At 36.9% G+C, this 25,527-nt stretch overlaps 1 protein-coding gene across 4 annotated transcripts in view; it reads right to left on the bottom strand.

The window, feature by feature from the left end:
• Window positions 1-25,527, bottom strand: part of PAWR (pro-apoptotic WT1 regulator) — a 109,533-nt gene that overhangs the window by 9,701 nt on the left and 74,305 nt on the right. For all 4 annotated transcript variants that reach the window (XR_013830587.1, XR_013830588.1, XM_079937827.1 and 1 more), the window contains exons 4-6: window positions 19,866-19,900; window positions 3,497-3,644; window positions 1,784-1,888 (exon numbers count right to left, since the gene is read on the bottom strand). Coding sequence is in view for 2 of the 4 variants with exons in the window: in XM_079937827.1 (XP_079793953.1) it covers window positions 1,784-1,888; window positions 3,497-3,644; window positions 19,866-19,900 (288 nt within the window). In the remaining 2 variants the exon portion in view is untranslated. The remainder of the gene's footprint in view (window positions 1-1,783; window positions 1,889-3,496; window positions 3,645-19,865; window positions 19,901-25,527) is intronic.

Genomic DNA, 25,527 nt, shown 5'->3' with positions numbered 1-25,527 from the left:
CAACCCTGTGTCAAATTAGGCATCAAAAAGATCCAGGTACAAGTTCTAGATGTACCCCTACCACCTTGGTGATCTTTGACAAAGTATGCATGTTGCAGGGGGAGAATTTGGGGAGGTGATAGAACTGAGGTATACAGAAAAGGAGGTCTGGGGCTTACAGAGTTGATCTGGTTCAATTTATGTTAGGCTTCTCCATGATATTTTGTTTAAGGGAAAGGTTTAGAGCTTAAAAAAATGCGAAAGCCACTAAACTAGGTGCTTTAAAGTTATCTGATTCTAGCTCTATGTTCCTTATATTAATCTTAGTACCATATAAACACCAGTTGGTAAATACAAAGGCAATCCACTATAAGTTTTAGTTTGAAGAAAGACTATTTCAAGGTAGACTATTTACTGATGGTTGGAAAAGAAAACATTTATAGATTTATCCTTGCAATTCAAAATACTAAACTTGGAGAAATCAATTTGAATTCTAAGTGTACTACTGGATAGCAAAATTCTGAAACATTTAGTATACTGTCTTTGAACAATTAGGTAAATGAGTTTTAAATGTTCAAACACAGAATTTGTATTTACTCACAAACTAAATTAATGATATTAGGAAACTAATTTGTTGAAACTAACAATAATAAAGATACGGGATTCCTAAAATCACTACAACTGAGACCTACCTAAGATTTAGAATTAAATAATAAAATACATTCACATATCATTTACTAGATTACAAACTCTGTAAGGGCAGGTGTTTTTTTTATTCTTTTTAATGAACACACTGACTAAGACAATGCGAATACATCATAGACATAAAAATATTTACAGATTTTATTGAATCATATTCTACAACCAAAAGAGGAATGCCCGTGTTCCAAACCAAGATGAAAGGCAGTCTATAAGAATGGAAGAGCTTACTTAGAATTAAAACTATTGAATACCTGAGGGTCAAATACTGGCTCAGCAGATAACTATGTGATTACTACATATGACCTTGAGCAAGTTAAACTCTGAGTTTCAGTGTCCTCATCCACACCCTGCAGTTAATGCTGGAGAGCTGTATTAGAATAAGTCTGCACATAATGAAGCTTTCTATTTTCCCTTCTTTTAGAATTAGAGTTAAGATTGGATTAGGAATTTGTTCCGTTTTTCCCTGAAGCAAATTTATTTCTTTCCTCCATCTTATGTAAAGCCTTCGAAAAAGGGAAACTATGAAATCTCTCCTCATTACCATTACCTAAGTATGGCCTAGCATTAATACCTGCTTCTTAAGCAGGGAGTAAATTCTAGGGCTGAAAGAGAAAAAAAAAAAGAGAGACCTTAGGTTTAGGCTAAACCTAAAGCTGGGGATGCATATGTATAACTGAAGAAAAAAAAGTGGTGAAAATACCACAAAGACAAGGACATATGGAGTTTCTTATGGCAAGACAGTAGCAATTTTAGTTCTTCACTGGGGCAACTCTGTACCAGTACCATTTTATGTGTGGTGCTGACCAAGCTGCCTCTTACCTCCAGACTCTAACAAAACACAGAACAAATCCATTCACTGGTCCATCCCCAAAAGAACAATATTAAGTAAATACAACTGACTGGTAACTGGCCAGAGGAAATCAGTTTATGGAATGAAATGACGGTTCTGGCTACCACAAATTACTATTGCATTAACAAAAGAATGAACTATTTAGTTCATATTATTATTTAATAAAATTAAATAATTTCTTCATATTTATGTATTTTCATCCAGTTGACAGAAAAAAAGGAAACCATTAAACTGAAATATGTGAATACTCACTCGATTTAACAAATCAATTTCTTCTTTGAGTTTTCCAATCATTTCCTCTTTATCTTGCATTAGTCTCACAAGTCTTAAGTTTTCTTGTCTTTCTCTTACCACTTCCTGGTAGATATAATTACAAAGTATTAATTGGGAAGTAACAAGTTGTTTATAATCTTAAATAGCATACATCTGCTAAGTCTGGTGAAGTACCTTAGATACATGAAGATTTCCAATGAATTTCTTAAGTCACTTGGTAAGGAAAGGAGGACCCCATCCCAGAAAAGAACCAGAGAATGAGAGGAATACAGGAGTTGTAAAATATACTTCTGATTAAATCTATGTTTACCCAAGTTTTTAACAAATACCAATACTCAATGACTTTAGCTCTTTAGTTGATCACCACCATTAGTAATAAAATATCTTAACATTTAATGACCAATACCCTGTTGAAGAAAATTCAAAATTTTAATAAAAAATACAAAGTTCAAGAAAAGGAGATGGCTCTATGGAAAACTCTAAACAGAAAAATAATGATCCTCCATTTTACTTCTGGCTCTGCCAGTTAACTGACAATGGATAAAATGAAGGAACTGAAAATGATTACTGGTTTTTAAACTTTTTTTTTCTTTAAACAATGCAACACCTTTTCCAAAGAAATCTTATCAGAAGCCTGGACTTTACGCTGGGTCAGCCACCTTGGGGGCAAAAGTGAAGCAGAACTGAAAGGTCTCACATAGAATTTGGCTTCTTTCTTACTCACCCTCAGAGGAAAGCAGCCAGCCGGCCTCATTAATCAGCTGCTGCCAACTGCTAGGAACTCAATCCAAACTCTTGTGGAACTTTTAAAAGCCCTTCTGAAGAACCCCCTTGAAAACTATTATACTATGTATTCCTTAAAGTTTTTAATTTAAACTCACAGAAACTAGGGTTAAAGTTCGAATGTGAACTAACAATAATCATAATATTATAAAAAGAAACAATTTTTAAAATTCAATCTCTACTTAAAACAATTTTTATATCACAAGGAATAGTTTCAGTTCAGCAAAATAAAACACATTTTCAACAATCAGAAAGTAATTCAGCACCATTATCAATTTTAGGGATTTAATGTTTACAGAACAAAGTTGAGACTCCATGGTTAATAAATTAATGCCAATATTCATTTGAGATGTTCTCAAAGATACTCCTAAACAGGTTTATCCTTAAAATTGTTTCAAACACCACAGTGGCTCTAGGCTCTACCTCACAACCCAGAAGAAAGTCTACAATCTGTACAGATAATATAATAAACACACAGTAGTACATACTGCTAGCAGAGACTTCTAACCATTTCAAAGGCAAAGATTGTTTTCAATATATTAAAGATAACACTTGGCAAAATGAGAGTATCCATTAAATATTAACCAATTCAAGAGCTGGCTCCATTTCTAAAAGTTTTAACATCAACAGAACTGGACAGAAAAGTATTAAGGAAATCAGAAAATGCTTAGCCATTATGCATCTAGAAAATATATAATTAAGAGTGATTCAAAGCTTTTATTTGACTACACATGGAAGTACCGATTAACACTACTGGTTATCTTCCATTAGTGCCCCTCATTCTTTTCCCTTTTTTGTCACTGTCTCTTCCTTACACATTTCAATTTTTCTCTGTGCTGCTATGAAAGTGAAAAAGGGATCCCAATGGTATATTAATTTCATAAATCTTAAATAATTTGTAATTCATACCTTTTCAAGATCTTCAATTTTCTTTTCCAATGTGCTACTTGAGACCAAATTACCTGAAGCATTTGCATCCCTGTTATACCTGCTGAACCCACTTCTATCTGTTCGGGAAAATCTACTTGAGACATCTTCTTCAGAGGCAGTGGTTGTGCTATGGAAATAAAAAAGATACAAAAATTTTTTTTTTTTTTAGATGTTGGGGGTAGGAATTTATTAATTAATTAATTTATTTTTGCTGTGTTGGGTCTTCGTTTCTGTGCGAGGGCTTTCTCTAGTTGTGGCAAGCAGGGGCCACTCTTCATCGTGATGCGCGGGCCTTTCACTATTGTGGCCTCTCTTGTTGCGGAGCACAGGCTCCAGATGCACAGGCTCAGTAGTTGTGGCTCACGGGCCTAGTTGCTCCGGGGCATGTGGGATCCTCCCAGACCAGGGCTCCAACCCGTGTCCCCTGCATTAGTAGGCAGATTCTCAACCACTGTGCCACCAGGGAAGCCCCCCAAATTTTTAAAGATACCTAATATTCAGCAAGAAGAGTGCCAAGAGTATTTTCTGTTCACCCTAAACAATTATCATTCCCCTGAGGACACATGGTTATAATAGCCAACTTATTTATAATTATGGAAGTTAATCATTATTCCAACACGATAAAAAAATTTTTTTTAAATTAATTCTTTTGACCAGTATCTACTGAGTAGCTGCTAAGTACCAGACACTGTTATGAGTACTGAAGATGGAACAGGAAACACAGATGTGCAAACATGGACTGACTTTCATAGAGCTTTCAGTGTAATAGGAATATAACCAACGACAATAAAGCAAGACAACTATCACAATAAGGTAAGTGTAAGGTACTCTGAGAACTATGACAGTGGACCTAATGTAGCCTATCTGTAGTGAAGAACCACTTTCTTTCTCCTTTTATTTTTAAATTCCATTACATCATGGACAAACACTTTTTTTTTTTTTGGCTGTGCTGGGTCTTCACTGCTGCACACAGGCTTTCTCTAGTTGCATCAAGCAGGGGCTACTCTTCATTGTGGTGCACGGGCTTCTCATTGAAGTGGCTTCTCTTGTGGCGGAGCACAGGCTCTAGGCACACAGGCTTCAGTAACTGCAGCACACGAGCTCAGTAGTTGTGGCTTGTGGGCTCTAGAGCACAGGCTCAGTAGTTGTGGCACACAGCAGTTGTTCCGCGGCATGTGGGATCTTCCCAGACCAGGGCTCAAACCCGTGTCCCCTGCATTAGCAGGCGGATTCTTAACCACTGTACCACCAGGGAAGTCCCCATGGACCAATACTTTTGTAAGATCAAACAAAAATGAACTGGAAAAATAAAAGTAAAAAAGGCCATACAAAATACAAGCCTAAATGTTTTATTAGATTCAGACCCATAAAATTATATTTCAAAAACAGGATAAACAAAAAAGAAAAGAATTACATAAAACTGCAGAATTTTCATTGGAAGTATGCATATAGGCAATTATAGAAAAGAGTTATCGCACTAGCAACTTTTGTCATTTCATAATTCTTATTTAACCAAAAGTTATCACTGAAATAGCCATTCTTCATATTAAACACCAATTCACACATTCTGAACTAATAGCATATGTCAATATTTAAAGTTTTTAATATAACAAATAAGCTTGCTTCTTGCTTTTGCATTAGTTATCTATTACTGCATAAAAAAATATGCCAAAACTTAGTGGCTTAAAATAACACAGTTATTATCTGACAATTTCTGTTGGTCAGGAATCTGGAAGCAGATTAGCTGGGTGTTCATGATTCAGGGTCTCTTATGAGGTTTTAGTCAAGATGTTGGTCAGGGCTACAGTCATCTGAAGCCTTGTCTGGACTGGAGAGTTTGCCTCACTGAGCTGATGGTAAAAGGCCTCATCAGTTTCTCACTGGTTGTTGGCCAAAAGCCTCAATTCCTCAGTATGAGGGCCTCTCTACTGGGCTGTGCACGACAAGGCAGCTGGCTTCCAGAGAGAAAGCGACACAACAACCAAGACAGACACTGCAGTCTCTGTTATGACCTAAACTCAGAAGTGACATACTATCACATCAACCCCATGTTGAATGTGGAAGGGGATTACACAAGGTGAAAATACCAGGAGGTAGAGCTTCCTGGGGGCTCTTTTGGAGGCTGGCATCATTCTTGCTAATCTACCGAATCTAGCTTGGACTGATGACAATGCTGATCACAAGGGGTAAGGTATATCTAAACTACCTCTATGATTTGTTTTAGTAGCACTCACAACAGAGAAATTAGTTTCACAGATGTATATTGACCAAAACAGGGGAAGAGACTTTGAAGCAATTTTAGCAAGCTCAGGATATTCAGTTTTAACTTTTACCCAATATGCAGAAAATGACATTTTTCAAAATTTGTCCTCAATTCTTTATTGGTAGCCAGTTCCAAAAATTTATCCATCAAAAGTATAGTTAAATCTATAATAACTTTTGATGAAAAATAATAGATTCTTGATCTATTAATTTCCTATGCATGGGTTTTCTTTTGATGGAAAATAAAATTCAAAGTCTTATCAAATTTGTAAGGTATATGCTTATAACATTTTGCAACAGTGCAATATTAAAATCATCACCTACTTACTGATAAATTGTGGAACCCATCATAACAATTTGAAGAATCTTTTCCCCAAAATTTCTAACTTTCATTTTTGTCCTTTGACCTTATGTAACACTGAAAACATTTGATATTTCTTTCTTGCATGAAAGGCTAATTAAGATCATTTTTTAAAAAACAATGATGCTATCAGACAAATAACCTTAATTCACATATTTTAAAAGCTGAGGACTAAACTAGTTTCTTTTTAAAAAAAAATGAAGTATAGTTGATTTACAAAACCTGATTTTTTATCTTGTAAAAACATGAAGTGTTCATGCCAAAGGTCAAATACTTTGCCTGAAAATTTCCCTTTAAAAATTATTGTATACCTCAGCATATCGTAACAGCTGATTGGCTCAGCTTCCAAACTATCATTTAGTTGTTTTAAAACCTCAAATTTAATGTATTAGTGTTTAAGTAATTCACACTTTTAGCGAACTGTTAATTTAGTTGATATACCAAGTACACTACTTAGTTCAGCCGACATAACAAGACTTTCTCAATGAAACAAGCAGGAAGTTGATTTACATTCTGGCACAAGTTTCAACATTTTTTCCCTGTCACTGTCTATATAATAATCAGAACATACTCCTGCAAAGCAAAGCAAAACACCAAACCACATTTGTTGACTTGGTAACTCTTCAAAGTTTTATATATCTCAGACAAGCTGTGTTTGTCAGCAAGGAAGCTGAAAAATAAATTCTTCCTTCACATTACTGTCATGTGAGCAAAATCAATGTGCTGATCATATTGTAAGAAAAATTCCTTTGCTATCCTGATTTGTCTAAGAGTTGGTCTTCTGTATGACTAAAACTGTCCCTAAATATACCAAGCTATGGGTGTTGCTGGGAAATATTACATGAACTACCTTCTTTGCTACAGATTCATCCAACACCTTCCAGCGAACATCTTTGTCTTGTCATTTGTGTGTAGTTTTTTAATGTTAGCAACCTGAAGTCAGACTGTAAAAGAAACTCACAAAATACTAATGAAATCCTGAATATATATGAAATCCTGAAGATCTCTTCTGTCAGCTTAACTGTAATAGTTCTTCTTTCAAATAAGGCATTTGTGGTTGTGAATATAATTACGTCATGCATGTAAATGCCACTTAAATTTTGATGGTTTTATTGTTTTAGCAGCCAGTACATCACTGCAAATAACCCACTGTGGTTTTAGCACTTCCCATCAATAATGGCTAAAAATTGAACTCAATATAGGAGGGAGGATACTTCCCAACAGAACTAGTACAAACTCTTTTGGTCTGTACCTCTTTGAAATTACTTCCATCATCATCATTTGGTTTAGTATTACTGTCACATTCAGAAAAGATGTATCTTTTTTTATTAAAAAAATAATCTAGGAAAGCTTCCTTTATCATAAGTAAATTAAGATTGAAAATAAAGAATATAAATTTTAGGGCTTCCCTGGTGGCGCAGTGGTTGAGAGTCCGTCTGTCGATGCAGGGGACACGGGCTCATGCCCCAGTCCGGGAAGATCCCACATGCCACGGAGCAGCTAGGCCCGTGAGCCATGGCCACTGAGCCTGCGCATCCGGAGCCTGTGCTCCGCAATGGGAGAGGCCACAACAGTAAGAGGCCCGCGTACCGCAAAAAAAAAAAATTTTACTTCCTAGATTTAGGTAATACTAACAAAAGCAGAAATTGAAAAGAATAAAAAAGGTTTTTTGTTTTTATTTGTTTTATTTTGATTTATTATATATTTACTTTTTAATTATTTTACTTATGAAACAAGAATATGCCTGATTAAATTTAACACATGATTTTTAAGGTAAATAAATCCTTCTTCAATTCTTACACATTTTGGGTTACAAATGACTAACATAAAAATAACACAGGTAGAGCAGAATACACATTCTTCTCTAGCTTGCATGGTATACTAACCAAGATAAACCATATTCTGAGCCATAAAACACACTTTCACAAATTTATAAGAACAGAAACCATATAATGTCTGCTCTTAGGCCACAACAGAATTAGACTAGAACCAGTAACAGCCCCAAAATAACATGCAGATTAAACAGTGCACTCCTAAATAACACATAGGTCAAAGAAGAAATCTCAAGAGAAATTTTAAAATATTTTGAACAAAACGAAAACGAACCCACAACTTATAACTTGTGGAATGCAGTAAAAGCAGTGCTTAGAGGGAAATTTATAGCAATGAACGCATATATTAGAAAAGAAGATAGATTTAAAATGAATAGTCTAAGTTTCTACCTTAGGAAACTAGAAAAGAAAGAGCAAATTAAATCCAAAGTAAGCAGAATAAAAGAATAACAAGAACCAGAGCAGAAATGAATGAAATTGAAAACAGGAAACCAACACAGAATAATCAATGAAACCAAAAGCTATTTCCTTGAAAATATCAATATAAGCAATAGGCCTCTAGCCAAGCTAACTAAGAAAAAGAGAGAATCTCTTCCAGAAGATAAAAGCAGAGGAAATATTTCCTAACTCATTTTATGAGGCCAGCATTACCCTAATACCAAAACCAAAGATATCGCAAGAAAAGAAAACTAAACACTAAGATGTCTCATGAACATTGATGCAAAAATCCTCAACAAAATATTTGCAAATCAAATTCGAGAATGTATAAAAAGAATTATACACCAAAATCAAGTGGGATTTATTCAAGCCTGGTTCAACAGTTTAAAAAAAAATCAATTAATGTAATCTATCACAGTAACAGGCTAAAGAAAATCACATGATCACCCATAAATTCAGAAAAAGCATTTGATAAAATCGAACATCTATTCATGATAAAAACTGGACAAACTAAGCACAGACGGGAACTTCCTTGACTTGATAAAGAATAACTACAAAAAACCTACATCATATGAAATGGTAAGACACTCAAAAGCTTTCCTGCTAAGATCAGAAGAAGGCAAGAATGTCCGTCCCCCCCCACTATTCCTTTTCAGCATCTTACTGGAAGTCCTAGGTAATGCAATAAGACAAGAAAAGGAAATAAAAGTAATACAGGCTGGGAAGGAAGAAATAAAACTGTCTTTGTTCACAAATGATAAGATCATCTATGGAGAAAATGTGAAAGAATCCACACCAAAAAATTCCTGGAACTAATAAGCAATTATAGCAAGGTTGCAAGATACAAGGTTAACATACAAAAGTCAATCCCTTTCCTACACGCCAGCACTGAACAAGCGGAATTTGAAATTAAAAACACAATACATTTACATTAGCTCTCTCCAAAATGAGATACTTAGGTATAAATCTAATTAAATATATACAACATCTACGTGAGGAAAACAACAAAACTCGAATGAAAGATACCAAAGAAGAACTAAATAGAGAAATAATCCCTGTTAATGGATAGGAAGAGTCAATATTGGCAAGATGTCACTTCTTCCCAACTTTGATTTCCCACTATCTACTGGCTCGATGAAAGCCGAATCAAAATCTTAGCAAATTATTTTGTGGCTATTGACAAACTAATTCTAAAGTTTACATGGAGAGGCAAGATCCAGAATAGCCAACACAATATTAATGAACAATGTTGGAGGGCTAACACTACCCAACTTCAAGGCTTACTATAAAGCTACAGTAATCAAGCAGTGCAACACTCGTGAAAGAAGAGACAAATAGAGCAATGGAACAGCAATGGAAGCAGAAAGAGACTCACATAAATAACCCACAAGTGATCTCTGTCAAAGAAGCAAAGGCAATACAATGGAACAAAACAGTCTTTTCAACAAATGATGCTGGAACAACTGGACATCCGCATGCAAAAAATGAAAAATAAGGCAAAGACTGTATACCCTTCACAAAAGTTACTTCAAAATGGATCACGGACCTAAATGAAAAATGCAAAACTACAAAATTTCCTAGAAGATAACTAACATAGGAGAAAATGTAAAAGTCCCTGGATATGCTGATGACTTCTTAGATAAAACACCAAAGGCACAATCCATGAAAGAAACTGATAGCTGGATTCATTAAAATTAAAAATTTCTGCTCTGTGAAAGACAATGTTAAGAGAACAAGAAGACAAGCCAGGCTGGGAGAAAATATTTACAAAAGACACATCTGGTAAAGAACTGTTATCCAAAATATACAAAGAATTCTACAACTCAACAATAACAAACCACCCGATTGAAAAATAGGCCAAAGAACGTAATAGACACCTCAGCAAAGAAGATATACAGATGGCAGATAAGCATATGAGAAGATGCTCCATATCATATATCATCAGGGAAATACAAACTAAAATGAGATACCACTGTACACATATTAAAATGGCTAAAATCAGGATCAATGCTGGTGAAGATGTGGAGTAACACGAACCCTTATTCACTGCTGGTGGGAACGTAAAATGGTACAGCCGCTTCAGTGACAGTTTCGTGGTTTCTTATAAAACTAAATATACTCTTACCGCCAATCATGCTCCTTGGTATTGACCTAAAGGAGCTGAAAACATATGTCTACCCAAAAACCTGCACGTGGGTGTTTATAGCAGTTTTATTCACAATTGCCAAAACTTGGGAGCAACCACGATGTCCTTTCCAGGTGAATACACAAATAAACTACAGAAAATGGAATATTATTCAGCACTAAAAAGAAATAAGCTATCAAGCCATGAAATGATATGAAGGAAACTTAAATGCATATTACTAAGTGAAAGAAGCCAATCTGAGAAGGCTATATACTGTATGGTTTCAGTTATATGACATTGTGGAAAAGGCAAAACTATGGAGAGAATAAAAAGATGAGAGACTAAAATGCTACCATAGTGATGGATACATGTCATTATACATTTGTCCAAACTCACAAAATGTGCAACACCAAGAGTGAACTATAATGTAAACTATGGACTTTGGGTGGTTATGATGTGTCAGTGTAAGTTCATCAGTTGTAACAAATGGGCCTCCCTACTGAGGAATGTTGACAATGGGGAGGCTATCCGTGTGTGGGGACAGGTTTATATGGGAAATCTCTGTACCTTTCCCTCAATTTTGCTCTAAAAACTTAAATTAAAAAAAATCACGTACGTACCACAGCACCTGAACTAGTCGATATCCTGTTCTGAAAGGATTCTGCTTATCATGCACTTAGGTGTGATGATGACAATGTTAAAATGCAATTCAGGCTTCTAAACATTTACTCTCAAGTTTTATTCTTACCTTGTCATGGATTACTTACAAACAGTTCAAGGACCACACTTTGAGCAGCATTATGCTAAAGAATGTTTAAACTCAGACTTAAAAGAGGAATAAGAATGTGTAAATATCTAGAAACAAAGAGTACGTGGCCCTTTGAGAAACAGAAAAATCCAATATGGCTAAAGCATGAAAGGTAAATATAAGGGTGATAAGATATGACACTGGAAAAGCAAGCAGGAGACCTGAAAGCAAGATATGACACTGGAAAAGCAAGCAGGAGACCTGAAAGCTCTTTTATGAAGAATTTCAACTAATGGTCTCCAAATTTATTCATTACATACACATTGGTATGTATATTTACCTACTATCTTTATAATCGATTTACAATATCATTATGTTTGGTTATATATTACATATTCATATATACTTTATTATACAAACATATGTAAATCAAATAATATGATTTATAATGTGATATTGTTAAAATATTATCTGTATCACTAAAAATATAACATAAAGGGGTGAAAAGATTTTAAATGTACATCTTTTTTCTTTTGGCTGCGTTGGGTCTTTGTTGCTGTGCGCAGGCTTTCTCTAGTTGCGGTGAACGGGAGCTACTCTTCGTTGCGGTGCGCGGGCTTCTCACTGCAGTGGCTTCTCTTGTTGTGGAGCACAGGCTCTAGGCGGGCAGGCTTCAGTAGTTGTGGTGCACAGGCTCAGTAGTTGTGGTGCACAGGCTCAGTAGTTGTGGCTCGTGGGCTCTAAAGGGCAGGCTCAGTAGCTGTGGAGCATGGGCTTAGTTGCTCCATGGCATGTGGGATCTTCCCGGACCAGGGATGAAACCCGTGTTCCCTGCATTGGCAGGTGGATTCTTAACCACTGTACCACCAGGGAAGTCCCTAAATATACATTTTAATTATTTATGATACAAATTTTTTTGTTTTCACAAAAATTGACTATAGTATTTTTTTTTTTTTTTTTTGGGTACGCGGGCCTCTCACTCTTGTGGCCTCTTCCGTTACAGAGCACAGGCTCCGGATGTGCAGGCTCAGCGGCCATGGCTCACGGGCCCAGCCGCTCCGCGGCATGTGGGATCTTCCCAGACCGGGGCAAGAACCCGTGTCTCCTGAATCGGCAGGCGGACTCTCAACCACTGCGCCACCAGGGAAGCCCGACTATAGTATTTTTAATGAAAGTATAATTTGAATATGCTTCACTTCTGAGGAACTTATTTTAACTCTTTGTGATATATAGAGATTTGAAGGTGTAGTTCTATGCATATTTGATTTTTAATGTCTGTAACAGCAGAAAGAGATGTCTCACAGGAAGAATTTAAAGTTTTTTAAATTTTCACTTAAAACTCCAAAGCAAGCATCAAAATTTTTTTCTAATTTATAAGAACAGATCTGATTTTGTGTATCTTGCCAACTGAACACCACATGATCACCTTTGCGTTTATATACTTATTTTTATATTCTCCTTAAATTCCCCCCGACCTATCCATTTTGTATTAAACAACATAATAATTCATAAATCCATCTAACCATTCAAATTACACTATTGTGCAACATTTAGAAAGTGAACAAACTTTCCTCAAAACACCTCAAATACTAAATAATCATCTGATACATAGAACAAGGGAATAAATAACAAGTACATAGTGCTAGCTATTAAGTATACAGTGGGCCCTACGAATCTGTGGGTTCCACATCCACAGACTGAACCAACCCACATTGAAAATATTCAGGGGGGAAAAATGCTAGAAATTTCCAAAAAGCCAAACATATTTATATAGCACTCACACTGTATTAGGTACTATAAGCATTCTAGAGATAATTTAAGTATACAAGAGGATGTGCATAGATTATATACAAATACACCATTTTATACAAGAGACTTGAGCATCCACAAATTTTGGTATCCTCAGGGTCCTGGACCCAATCCCCGCTCCGTGAATATCAAGGGATGACTGTAAATGTCTTACTGTCTTTTAGATTAAAAGGTAAATACAAACAGAAGATCTAATATTTCCCTCCTGCATCCTAACATTATCTTGTGCATCACCCTGCCTTGGAGACCAGTTTAGACTCATTTAAAGGTAATAGGAAGTCATTAAAGCAGGGAAAGTGACAGAATCATTTTAATAAAATGCACTGGAAATGAGCAAAACTGAAGGCAGCGACACCAGTTTGAAGGGTATTGTAATCATCTATGTAAGAGATGATGGTGTCCCTGGACTTCCCTGGTGGTGCACTGGTTAAGAATCCACCTGCCAATGCAGGGAGCAAGGGTTCGATCCTTGGTCTGGGAAGATCCCACATGCCGCAGAGCAACTAAGCCCATGCACCACAACTACTGAAGCCACACACCTAGAGCCTGTGCTCTGCAACAATAGAAGCCACCACAATGAGAAGCCCGGGCACCACAACGAAGAGTAGCCCCTGCTCACCACAAATAGAAAAAGTCCACACGCAGCAACAAAAAACCTAACATAGCCAAAAATTAATTAATTAATTAAATTTATAAATAAATATATATATTATATTTATATATTATTTATTTATTTATTTTAAAAAAGAGATGATGGTGTCCTAGATTGGTGGGTTGGCACTGGAGCTACAATGACTGAATTTAAGTGAGGTTGTGAAGAAAGGGGAGGGGAGGGGAGGGGAGGGGAGGGGAGGCGAGGGGAGGGGAGGCGAGGGGAGGGGAGGCGAGGGGAGGGGAGGAAATGAAAGGAAAGGAAAGGAAAGGAAAGGAAAGGAAAGGAAAGGAAAGGAAAGGAAAGGAAAGGAAGAAAGGAGGGAGGGAGGGAGGGAGGGAGGGAGGGAGGGAGGGAGGAAGGAAGGAAGGAAGGAAGGAAGGAAGGAAGGAAGGAAGGAAGGAAGGAAGAAGGAAGGAAGAGTCAAAAGCAATGTCCAGATTTCTGACTTGAGCAAGAATGTATTTTGATACCAACTACTGAAATCCACTAAGTTTCACAAGTTTACTTTTGAACATGCTGAGTTTAAGATGCTTCTAAGATATCTAAAAGTAGACATTTGAAAGTTGTTGGTTATACAGATATAGAGCTAATGATTTAAAATCATCAACGTAGGTATATACAGTAACCAAAGTCACCAGAGTGAAAGAAATTTCTAGAACAAATACACAGAACAAAAAGAGAATAGTCTAAGACAAAGAGCTGAGTAACATCAACACATAAAGAGTAAGTACAGGAAAGGAAGAACTACAAATAAAAACTGGGAAATACTGGCAAAGTGGCAGGAAGAAAATCAAGAGGGTAAGGTATCACCAAAGCCATTATCTATCATGTTATAAAAGAGCATTAGAATCATTTTAAAGGACCTCTTTTCACTTAAAAAGAAGTCCACTTATCTGCATCAACCACAGATTATTCAAGTAGAAACCACAACGCTGACAACTATAAACGAAAACCTAAAAATGTGGATATCCCTTAATATGTTTGTTTGCTTGATGTACAAGCTTAAAACAGCCTTTCAAAAAGTTTAACCTATTAACAATTTTAAAAATCCTTCCTATTAGGCCTGTCAATACACAAGTGATAATATCATACAAACTCAAAACAAGGAATAATTATTACTGAAAAACATAATCAGTGATTTATCCCCATTAGGTATTAGGTTTGTAAAGAACACTGTCATAATTGTGAATAACTGTGTTAACTGATCTTATTGCCAAATTTAGCTCTGTTTATTTTAAAAACAGGGGCTTCCCTGGTGGCGCAGTGGTTGAGAGTCCGCCTGCCGATGCAGGGCACACGGGTTCATGCCCCGGTCCGGGAAGATCCCACATGCCACGGAGAGGCTGGGCCCGTGAGCCATGGCCACTGAGCCTGCGTGTCCGGAGCCTGTGCTCCGCAATGGAAGAGGCCACAACAGTGAGAGGCCCGCATACCGCAAAAAAATAAAAAATAATAAATAAAAACAGAAAGTTTTTAACCTATTTTTGAGGGCTGGATATGTACAGCGCAAAATACCCAGAATAAAAGATTGTTTTATTAACTCCAAAAAGATTGTAACGTTCTATTCAGGAATGTTAACACAAATCTCTAACCAATACAATTCCAAAAAGAATCCCCCTCTGCCCTTAGCTACAAAGTATTAACCATAATGTGCAGAAAAGGAAAAAGAATAAACAGTATCATCAAAGATAAATACCACCATTTACCGAAATTTTCCCCTCTGGGAATTTTCATATTTTCTGTGGAAAGACTAGAAGGTGTTGTGTTGGGGGATAAAACTATCACGAGAACAAGATTGGCAGCATTATGAGATTACAGCTAAAGGAATTTCCCACTAAAATAGATATTTTAAACCTTAGCAATTAGAAGAAATACAAGACCCATGAGTAAAATCCTAGTTTTAGAATGGATACCAAATACTTAGAAGTATTAGGTAAGTCGGGGAATTACTAAATAACCAAGAAGTACATGACTGGTCTCCATATTTTTAATGTTTCACTACCTTATTCAATTCCACCACCACTGTCCCAAACAGTCCCTCACTCTGGGTAGGTCTTCTCTCTCTTCTCCCACACACACACACACACACACACACACACACACACACACACACACACACACACACACACACACACACACACACACACACAGCAACAACTAAAGATCAAAATCATCTCTCAGACTCTTTATTAAAATTGTGATACATATTCACTGTGGGAAACAGATAACATGAATCAATATCTCCAGTAACTCCACCAACCCAGAGATAACGGCTGTTATATTCTACAATATATTAGTAGTTCATAACCTTTTTGTATTGCAGATCTCTTTGAAAATCTGATGAAAAATATAGCTCTTCTCCCAGATAACCATGATATTCTTTTATATAGAATTTTAGCAGCTCATCAATAGAGTTCAAGTTAAGAACACATATATATTATGATAGATGTTGTTTTATATCATACTCTTTGTAATATGCTTTCCCTCTCTCCATTTAACATAAATAGGTAATAATTTTCCTATAATTATTAATTCCTATAATTAACGGTTTTCTAAAGAATCAGTTTAATGCCTGTATTGTAACTTTATATTAATATGCTATAGCTTATAACCTATCTCACTGTTAGAAATTTAAGTTTTTCCAGTTAGGGGCTATCATACTTGTTCATTTCTGGTGTGTTAAGTATAATGAATTATCCTAAAGAAATCACTATAAACTTAACCAAGTAAACATTCCACTAAGAAAATTACACATTGGGGGAAAAAAAAAACCCAAAAATACATAACCACTGATCCATCCTTCTTAAACCTTGAGTTTCAGAAATTTCAAGACTCCCCCCTCCAAATAATTATCCAAAGTTATTTAAACATGTTTTAAAAAGGAGTTCAGTGAATATGTTAAGAGACGTTCTAGGTAAACAGGAGTTGATTCAATAAAATAGAGCTCAACTACAGTGACTGCTTAACAAACTCAATGCTTAAAAAGTACATCCTTGATATTTGTAAGAAAAAAATTAATATTTAATCCATAATTTACAAGAGCACACAAACTAGTCTTGTGGGTGGCTTGTACCCTCTAATGACTTTTTCAGTTTGTCTAGTCGTATATATATCATAAGTTATTTGGTTTGCTGAAAATATTTTCTAACATATAATGCCAAATTTCTATCCTTTAGCCCATTCCTCCTTTTTTCACCCCCATTAATCAGCAGACACCCTTCTCCAAATAACATACATTCTCCAGTCTTTGCTACAACTTGCTGACAGATTAATGAAAGTAATGAACTGTTGATATACAATGTAACAAATTCCTCTAGATAAGGAATTGATAATTTCAGATCTAGATTTTGTGCTTGTTTTTATTTGGTGTGTGTTCAACTACGAGTTGCTATAAGTCCATGAATAATGACTAGAAACTTTAAAAAAAAATTGTTGTTGTTTGTTTTATAACAGTATTAAACATGGCTAAACCTTTGAGAGCTAAAAAGTAACAAACCATGTGCTTTAGGCTATGAAAATAAAAGAAGTAACAAGTATATGAACAGGTCACAAGTAAAATAATGGTCTAAAAAATGGGTGGGATGGGGAAGGGAGGGAGATCCAAGAGGGAGGGGATATATGTATACATATAGCTAACTAACTTCACTGTACAGCAGAAACTTATACAACATTGTAAAGCAATTATACTCCAATAAAAAAAGCTTAAAAATAAAAACATACATCATGTGAAATCAATTTTCTACCTAATTTAACACAATATGTAAATAAAGCTTTTGATGAGGATTTGTAAATTATTCCCCTAATGATTCTACCTAAAGAATGCAAATCTGAAAAGTGCCAATTATAATTTAAGGTTTATAATTTAATAAGGATTAAATATGTATGAATGATACAGCAAACTTGGTAAGTTACTGAAGTTTATTTTTATTCCCCAAACCAAAAACTGATGATAAAAACTCTTTTGGTTTGAAAATGTGGCCTGGAAATAGGCCAAATCAAAGCTATTTGATTGGCAATGCTTGCTAGCAAAAGAAAAAAGAGTCTTTCCAGTTTAAACTATTCATGTTAAGTAAAAATAACCAAGCACAAGTTTCATTATAGCTACATCAAAATTACTCAGAAATGAAAATAAAAGCAGCAGCAGTGGCAAACATATCAGACCTACTTAGTCAATTGTTGATTACCTTGGCCTTCTTATCTCTTTTAAAAGGTAAACACTGGGACTTCCCTGGTGCCACAGTGGTTAAGAATCCACCTGCCAATGCAGGGGACACGGGTTCGAGCCTGGGCCTAGGAAGATCCCACACGCCATGGAGCAGCTAAGCCCTTGCGCCACAACTACTGAAGCCCACGCACCTAGAGCCCACACTCTGCAACAAGAGAAGCCACCGCAATGAGAAGCCCACACACTGAAACGAAGACCCAACATGGCCAAAAATAAATAAATTTATTTATTTTTAAAAAAGTTAAACATTGAGTTTTATCTATATAACAACTTAGTATTAAAATTAGAGCTCTTCTTAATCAATGTTTTATTTTAGATGAATTATAATAACCACAACCTTTAACCAAATATTTTAAACTTTAACGTAAAAGTAGGGCAAGACAGAGGTTTTATATGTATAAATCTAGGTAGACTGTCTTGTGCAAGCATGCGAGTTCTGGAGTCAGGTTGCCCGAGTTAAAATCCAGACTCTTCTGTTCACTAGCTTCGTAAGCACAGTGAAATGATTCTACCTCTTTATCCCACTTCACTCACCTATAAAATAAGAGTAAATATTATACCTACAGTACCTACCTTACAAGATAACTTTGGGAATTGAATGAGATCTCTACGTAAAGCTTCTTGGACATTATAAGCACTTGATAAGATTTACCATTATTCCATTAATTATTAGCACAAGCATGACCACACCTTCTGCAACCTTCATGGCTTCAACAGGGAAAGAAGCTAATATCTCAGTCATCTCCGTTAAACAACTTATACTTAATTGTGATTTTCCTCCTATACATGTGTACACACACTCAAACACATTTTCTGATAAAAGCATTACTCCTTGTGTATAGCTGGTGCTATGGACTTGCTAGGGTCTGAATGTTTGTGTCCCCCCAAAAATTCTGTTGAAATCCTAACGTCCAATGTAAGGGTAATAGGAGGTGAGGCTTTGGGAGGTGCCTAGGTCACAAAGGTGGAGTCCTCATGAATGGAGTTAGTGCTCTTATAAAAGAAATCCCACAGAGCTCTCTAGCCCCTTCCACCATGTGAGGACACAGTGAGAAGCTGTTAGTCTGCAACTGGCAAGAGGGCTTTCACCAACCAGAACCTGACCCTGCTGGCTCTCTGATCTCTGACTTCCACGCTCCAGAATTGTGAGAAATAAATTTCTGTTGTCTGTGATATTTTGTTATAGTGGCCTGAATGAACTAAGATCAGAATGAATTGGATACTCCCAAAATTCATATGCTGAAAGCACTAACCCCGATGTGATGGTATATTTGGAAGCAGGGCATTTGGGAGGTAACTAGGTTTAGATGAGGTCATGAGGGTGGGGCCCTCATGACGGGATTAGTGCCTTTATCAAAAGAGACACCAGGGAAGCCACCCCTTCTCTCTCCACCATTTGAGGACAAAGTAAGAAGGCAGCTCTCTGCAAGTCAGGAAGAGAAGCCTCATCAGAACCAGACCATGCTGACACTGTGATCTTGGACTTTACAGCCTCCAGAACTGTAAGAAAATAAATTTCTGCTCTAGCCATCCTGTCTATAGTATTTTGTTATGGTATCCCAAAGCTGACTAATACAGATGGTATATCTGTATTTTCAGTGTTTAAATACACAAGGGAAAATGACACAGTTTTTCTTTTGCTAAGTTCATCAAACCCTTACAAATTCATGGTGTTTGCAGTATTCAAAGACTGCAGAGTATGTCAGAATAAGTCATGGTCAGAAAGACATTACACTCCTGCCTACGATGTAATTTCTTTTTAAGAGCACAATATTAAGGTTTCTTATTTTTCAAACAGCTGTTTGAAACAGTTCTAGTTAGTTAAGCCATGGTCAAGAAGACATTACACTTATGTCTACAATATGTTGTTAGTCATAACTTAAGGATTCTTACCTTTTGTATCTGCCTGAAACTGTTCTAGATGGCTCCTGTAAAGTAAAAATAAAAAATGACATATCAGTTTGGGTATGTGTATAAGCACACAATTCCGTATTCCATAAAACTACTGACAGAGAATACTGGAACAATTACCATTGTTTTTTTTAATAATTATTTTATAGATTTATTTATTTTTACTTATTTATCTTTGGCTGCATTGGGTCTTCGTTGCTGCTCGCGGGCTTCCTCTAGTTGCAGCAAGTGGGGGCTACTCTTTGTTGTGGTGTGCGGGCTTCTCATTGCGGTGGCTTCTCTTGTTGTGGAGCACGGGCTCTAGGCGCACGGGCTTAAATAGTTGTGGTATGCAGGCTCAGTAGTTGTGGCTCGCAGGCTCTATAGCGCAGGCTCAATAGCTGTGGCGCACAGGCTTAGGTGCTCTGCGGCATGTGGGATCTTCCCAGACCAGGGCTCAAACCCATGTCCCCCTCATTAGCAGGAGGATTCTTAACCACTGCGCCATCAGGGAAGTCCCTTTAAAACTATTTTTGAAACCACAGGAACTAGATTTAAATGTTTAATCACTGGTTATTTAGATAAAGCAGAAAGAAATACTAAGGTTATGTGTATGCAAAGTACATTTTATTGAATGTAGATAATAATGATTCCATATGGAACTTTTCCCCTTAAGTTTCACAAACAGTACTCCAACTAACATTTTATCAAGGTTTTCTTTCATAAAAGTCCCTAATCTTATTTTATATGAACTAAAACTTAAGGCACAGACCTTGAATGATATCTGTCTAAATATGCATTAGAAAAAATGCTAATAATGCCTTAAGTTCCAAAACATAACACCTCTCTCACTTTGGTTATAAATGAAATATTTCAAAACATGACATCAGCTTGATTATCCAGACTATCTCTTGCTGCAATGAAATAGGCAAAATTGCTAAATAAGAATAGCCCTTGTTGCATTTACTGATTTGTGGGTAACTGATATATTGATTGTAATGGTAGAAACAACCTGGCAATAAATAATATTTCTGAGGCTTAAAGTAGGCATTTTCCCCTAACATGATAAAACTTAAGACTAATACACATTTAGAGTAGAATTTTAATAAATACAGAAAGGTGAAATGGAGGATGTTGGAGGATGTTTTCAGCAACACTACACTATCGTGGCATACTAATGTTATACTTTGACCCAACTATAAATGACTTAAAGTCAGTTATCAGGTAAGTTTCCATTTATGTATACTAATAAGTTGTATAATATCTGTTTTCTACGTTTCTCACAGCTTTTTTTTTTTTAAACAACTAGTGACTTAAAACATATGTCAACTTTTACGGTATTTTCTCTACAGCTAGTTTGGTGCAACTGATCAAATGACAACTTGGACATACTTGATCAAATTATTCCATGCTCATGTCCAAGATGTATAAACAATAAGATTTAAGCCTATTTCTGTATAACTAATATTCAAGAGCTAAGATTCTAAAGCAGACCAACAACTCTTAAGCTTATTGTTTATTGGTTAGATGTGAATATGGTTTTTATTAGACAACACTTAAGCTTACTGTTTATTGGTCAGATTTGAATACAGTTTTATTAGATTATACATTTTGTAACTAAATGTTATTTCACAGTGACTCTACTAATCAAATTCTATTGCTTAGGGACTTCCCTGGTGGTGCAGTGGTTGGGAATCTGCCTGCCAATGCAGGGGACACAGGTTCAAGCCCTGGTCCAGGAAGATCCCACATGCCGCAGAGCAACTAAGGCCGTGTGTCACAACTACTGAGCCTGCACTCTACAGCCTGCGAGCCACAACTACTGAGCCCGTGTACCACAACTACTGAAGCCTGCACACCTAGAGCCCGTGCTCCACAACAAGAGAAGCCACCGCAATGAGAAGGCCGCACACCACAACTAAGAGTAGTCCCTGCTCACCACAACTAGAGAAAGCCTACGTGCAGCAACAGAGACTCAATGCAGCCAAATATAAATAAATAAATAATAAATTTATATATATATATATAAAAAATTCCATTGCTTAACAATGGAATGTTCCCCAAATTGGATAGACAATATTAGCAGAGATTGGGAGGGGTGGTAGCCTGCTTCTCATGTGTATTCAAGACTCACATTTACAGATGGAATTTAACTATTCCCTGCCAAAAAGAGGAAACTGAAATGATAGAAAAAAAAAAAAACATCAGCCCCTATAGTGCAGTAAAAGAGTCCCTTATAACTTTAAGGAGGAAAATTCTTGTTGTTTCTATACATTAATACAAAATTCTACACAAATATAAACCTTAGATTTGTTAACTAGAAGCCTCTATATTTCTGTGACCACAAAGATTTCCAAGCAAAGAGTGATAACGTCATAATTACTATAACTGTGAAAGTTGAAAATTCCATTCTAAGTGTGTGGGGGGGAGAAGAAATACCTTCAGTATCACTGAAATTGCTTGTAAAAAATATGAATGCTAAGACTATATTGGTCTTAAAAGTTTCAAAGACTATGTAATTAGACCTTCCAATAACCCTAAAGTTTATTATACAACTGATTTAAAATATACTTTTCCTGAAATAATCTTTCTTGTAATGGGTGGTTTATATTACAAAAGGGAGGGGGAAAGGCCTATGTAGAGCTTAGAAAATGTTGGCAAAGCACGAACTGTTTTATGTGAGTTTAAATAAAACATTCTGCTTCATTCAAGCTTAGAATGGTCAATAAGGAAATTCCACGAACATTGTCTTTACAGGTGCAGTGGCAGATCAGCACTTGTAAAGTATAAACGAATATAAAAGCATATGTGAAATAAGATCAGACAAATACAGGCCCAGTAGAATATAGTAAAATAATACTGAAGTTATTCAAATAAACTTGAATAACTTCAGTATAGCCCTTGGTATACTATGGCATACCATGGTAACTGGCCCTCAGGACTAACTTTAAAATACCTATACTGGTATATATAATATACTAAGATACAATGTTGAAGATGAATGCAGAACAGAATATCTGTAATGTACAATTGAGAAAAATAACTTTAAAAATGAGAATAAAATAAGGACATTATCAAATTAACAAAGATTTTAAAAGGAAAAACTAAATAATAACCAATACTTGTAACTATAAATGAAGTATAACCTTTAAAAATTGTGAATCACTATATTGTATACCTGTAACTTGTATAGTATTGTATAGCAACTGTACTTCAATTAAAAAAAAAAAAAAAAAGGAAAAGCTCATTATTCCCCTCCTTTCCTGAACGCCTTAGTCCTAAAGCCATTAGGTGGGGCAGAGCAAGGTGGGGAGGAAACAAGGTGGCCCCAACCAGGGTATCAGAATACCAGAACACTCCATGAAGAAGAGCTGCTTGGCAAAAAGAATCAGAGTCCAAGAAAACTGAGGCCAGCATCCATACAGCAGGGGGACTTAGCCTGGCATGAGAAATCAGAGCCTGAGCAGAATGAGGAGGGGTCTACAAAGCATGAAAGGGAAGTTAGGTTATCAGGCCTGAGGCAAGGTCAGAAAGGGAGTCCCAGGAAGGGATACTGAGAGCCCCAAGCATGGCGTGATGGTCATCCATTCATGAGGGGGGCCCAAAATGGGGATTTAGAGCCCCAGAAGGGTAAAGAAGATGTTCCCTCAAAAAAGGCAGCCTGGAGCTTCCCTGGTGGCATAGTGGTTGAGAGTCCGCCTGCCGGTGCAGGGGACACGGGTTCGTGCCCCGGTCTGGGAGGATCCCACATGCTGCGGAGCGGTGGGCCCGTGAGCCATGGCCGCTGGGCCTGTGCCGTCTGGAGCCTGTGCTCCGCAACGGGAGGGGCCACAGCAGTGAGAGGCCCGTGTACCGCAAAAAAAAAAAAAAAAAAAAAGGCAGTCTGGCATGGAGAATTCACAGCCCTTGCAAGGTGTGGAGAGGATCTCTGTAGGGCATGACCAGGGCTGACGTGCCAGAGCCCAAATAGGATGAAGAGAGTGTCCACAGAGTGGCAGCCTGGCCTGGAGGTGTCAAAACCCAATCAGGTGATAAGGGGTCCCCATGACGGAGTAATCCAGCATGAGGTCTCAGTCTGAGCGGGAACAAAGGAAGACCCTAAGGAAGAGCAGCCTGTCACAGGATGGAGAAGCTAAGCAGGGTAAGGACGGAATCCACAGAGGGGGTGAACTGGTGTGAGGAGTCACAACTCAAGCAGGGTAAAGAGGGCAACCTGCAGCTTCACAAGGGATGCCCAAGCCTGAAGAAACTGAGGAGAGTGTTCATGCACAAGGTAAAGCCAACGTATGATGTCAGAACCCACTCGCGGTACGGAGGGCATACGTGTGGGGAAGGAGTGGCAATGGGAAATAGGTTACATATAGGGGAATTGACTAAATAAGAAAACACATTAAGAATAACGGGAAACAGGTTCCTCAGTGTCACAAAAGGGAGTTACAAATACTAGATTTAAGTCTTGTGATATTAGATTAGAATTGGCCATATTGGTATAAATTAGTTTCAGTATCTACATAGATAGATGTAGTTACCTAGGTAGGTAGGCAGGCAGCAGACAAACAGATATGTATACGTATGCATGTACATAGAGACACACACAGTAGGTCTGTACATAGAGAGGGACTACAAATGGTGACATCGCAATAACATGAACATAACTACAGCCCAGATCTTGGCTTCACAATATCATTTACCAGTAAAAGGAATCAGGGCTCCTTAGAGAAATAGCTGCTAGCTTCCAAGACTGGAGTAAGAAGCTAAAGATGAGTCTGCATTATCTTATTATGCCAGAAAACAAAGAAGTATTCCAAGAATGATGGAGATGTAGCAAAGGATACAAAAGGTTACAGGGGCTCTCACTGGCCAAATTTGGGATAAAGTGACTATTAAAATAAATAATGATGTGCTGTGGTAGGCAGCATAATGACCCTCAAAAGATGTTCACATTCTAATCTCTGTAACCTTCAAATATATTAGGCTACATGGCAAAGGGAAATTAAGGTTGCTAAATCAACGCCACTAAACAGGGAGATTATACTGGGTTATCTGATGGGCCCAATGTAATCACAAGGGTCACTGAAAGTGGAAGAAAGAGGCAGAAGAAGGTCAGAGGGAGATATGGCAAAGAATAAAGGTCACAATGCTGACTTTGAAGGAGGAAGAGGGACAAGGAATACAGGTAGCCGCTAGGAGCTGGAAAAGGCAAGGAAACTGATTCTCCCCTACAGCCTCCAGAAAGGAATGCAGCCCTGATTTTAGCCTTTGATTTCAGTCCATGATTTTATTAGTCCAGTGAGACTTCCAACTTACAGAAGTGTAAGTTGATAATTTTGTGTCATTTTAAGATACCAAATTTGTGGTAATTTGTTATAGCAGCAATAGAAAACTAATACTGATGGTAAGTAAAACCCATCAGATAAAATAGGTAATAGTGAGTTGATACAGATATACAGATATAAATAGATGATAGATAAATGGACAGAGATAAATAGAAAGTTTGATGGAGATTAAGGTATCTACATGGTTCAAAGCACTTATCCACAAAATACTTATTAAGAAGGGGCAGTGAAGCCTGGCAAATACCACCTTCATCACACGACCAAAGTGATCATCATCAGCAATGGAACAAACTAAAATCATGTGTCACCTGATAGGATACACAATGAGA

This window comes from Stenella coeruleoalba, assembly GCF_951394435.1.
Source record: "Stenella coeruleoalba genome assembly, chromosome: 11".
Classification (NCBI taxonomy): Eukaryota; Metazoa; Chordata; class Mammalia; order Artiodactyla; family Delphinidae; genus Stenella; species Stenella coeruleoalba.
The sequence above is the reverse complement of the archived record's forward strand: the minus strand, read 5'-3'. Positions and strand labels throughout refer to the sequence as shown.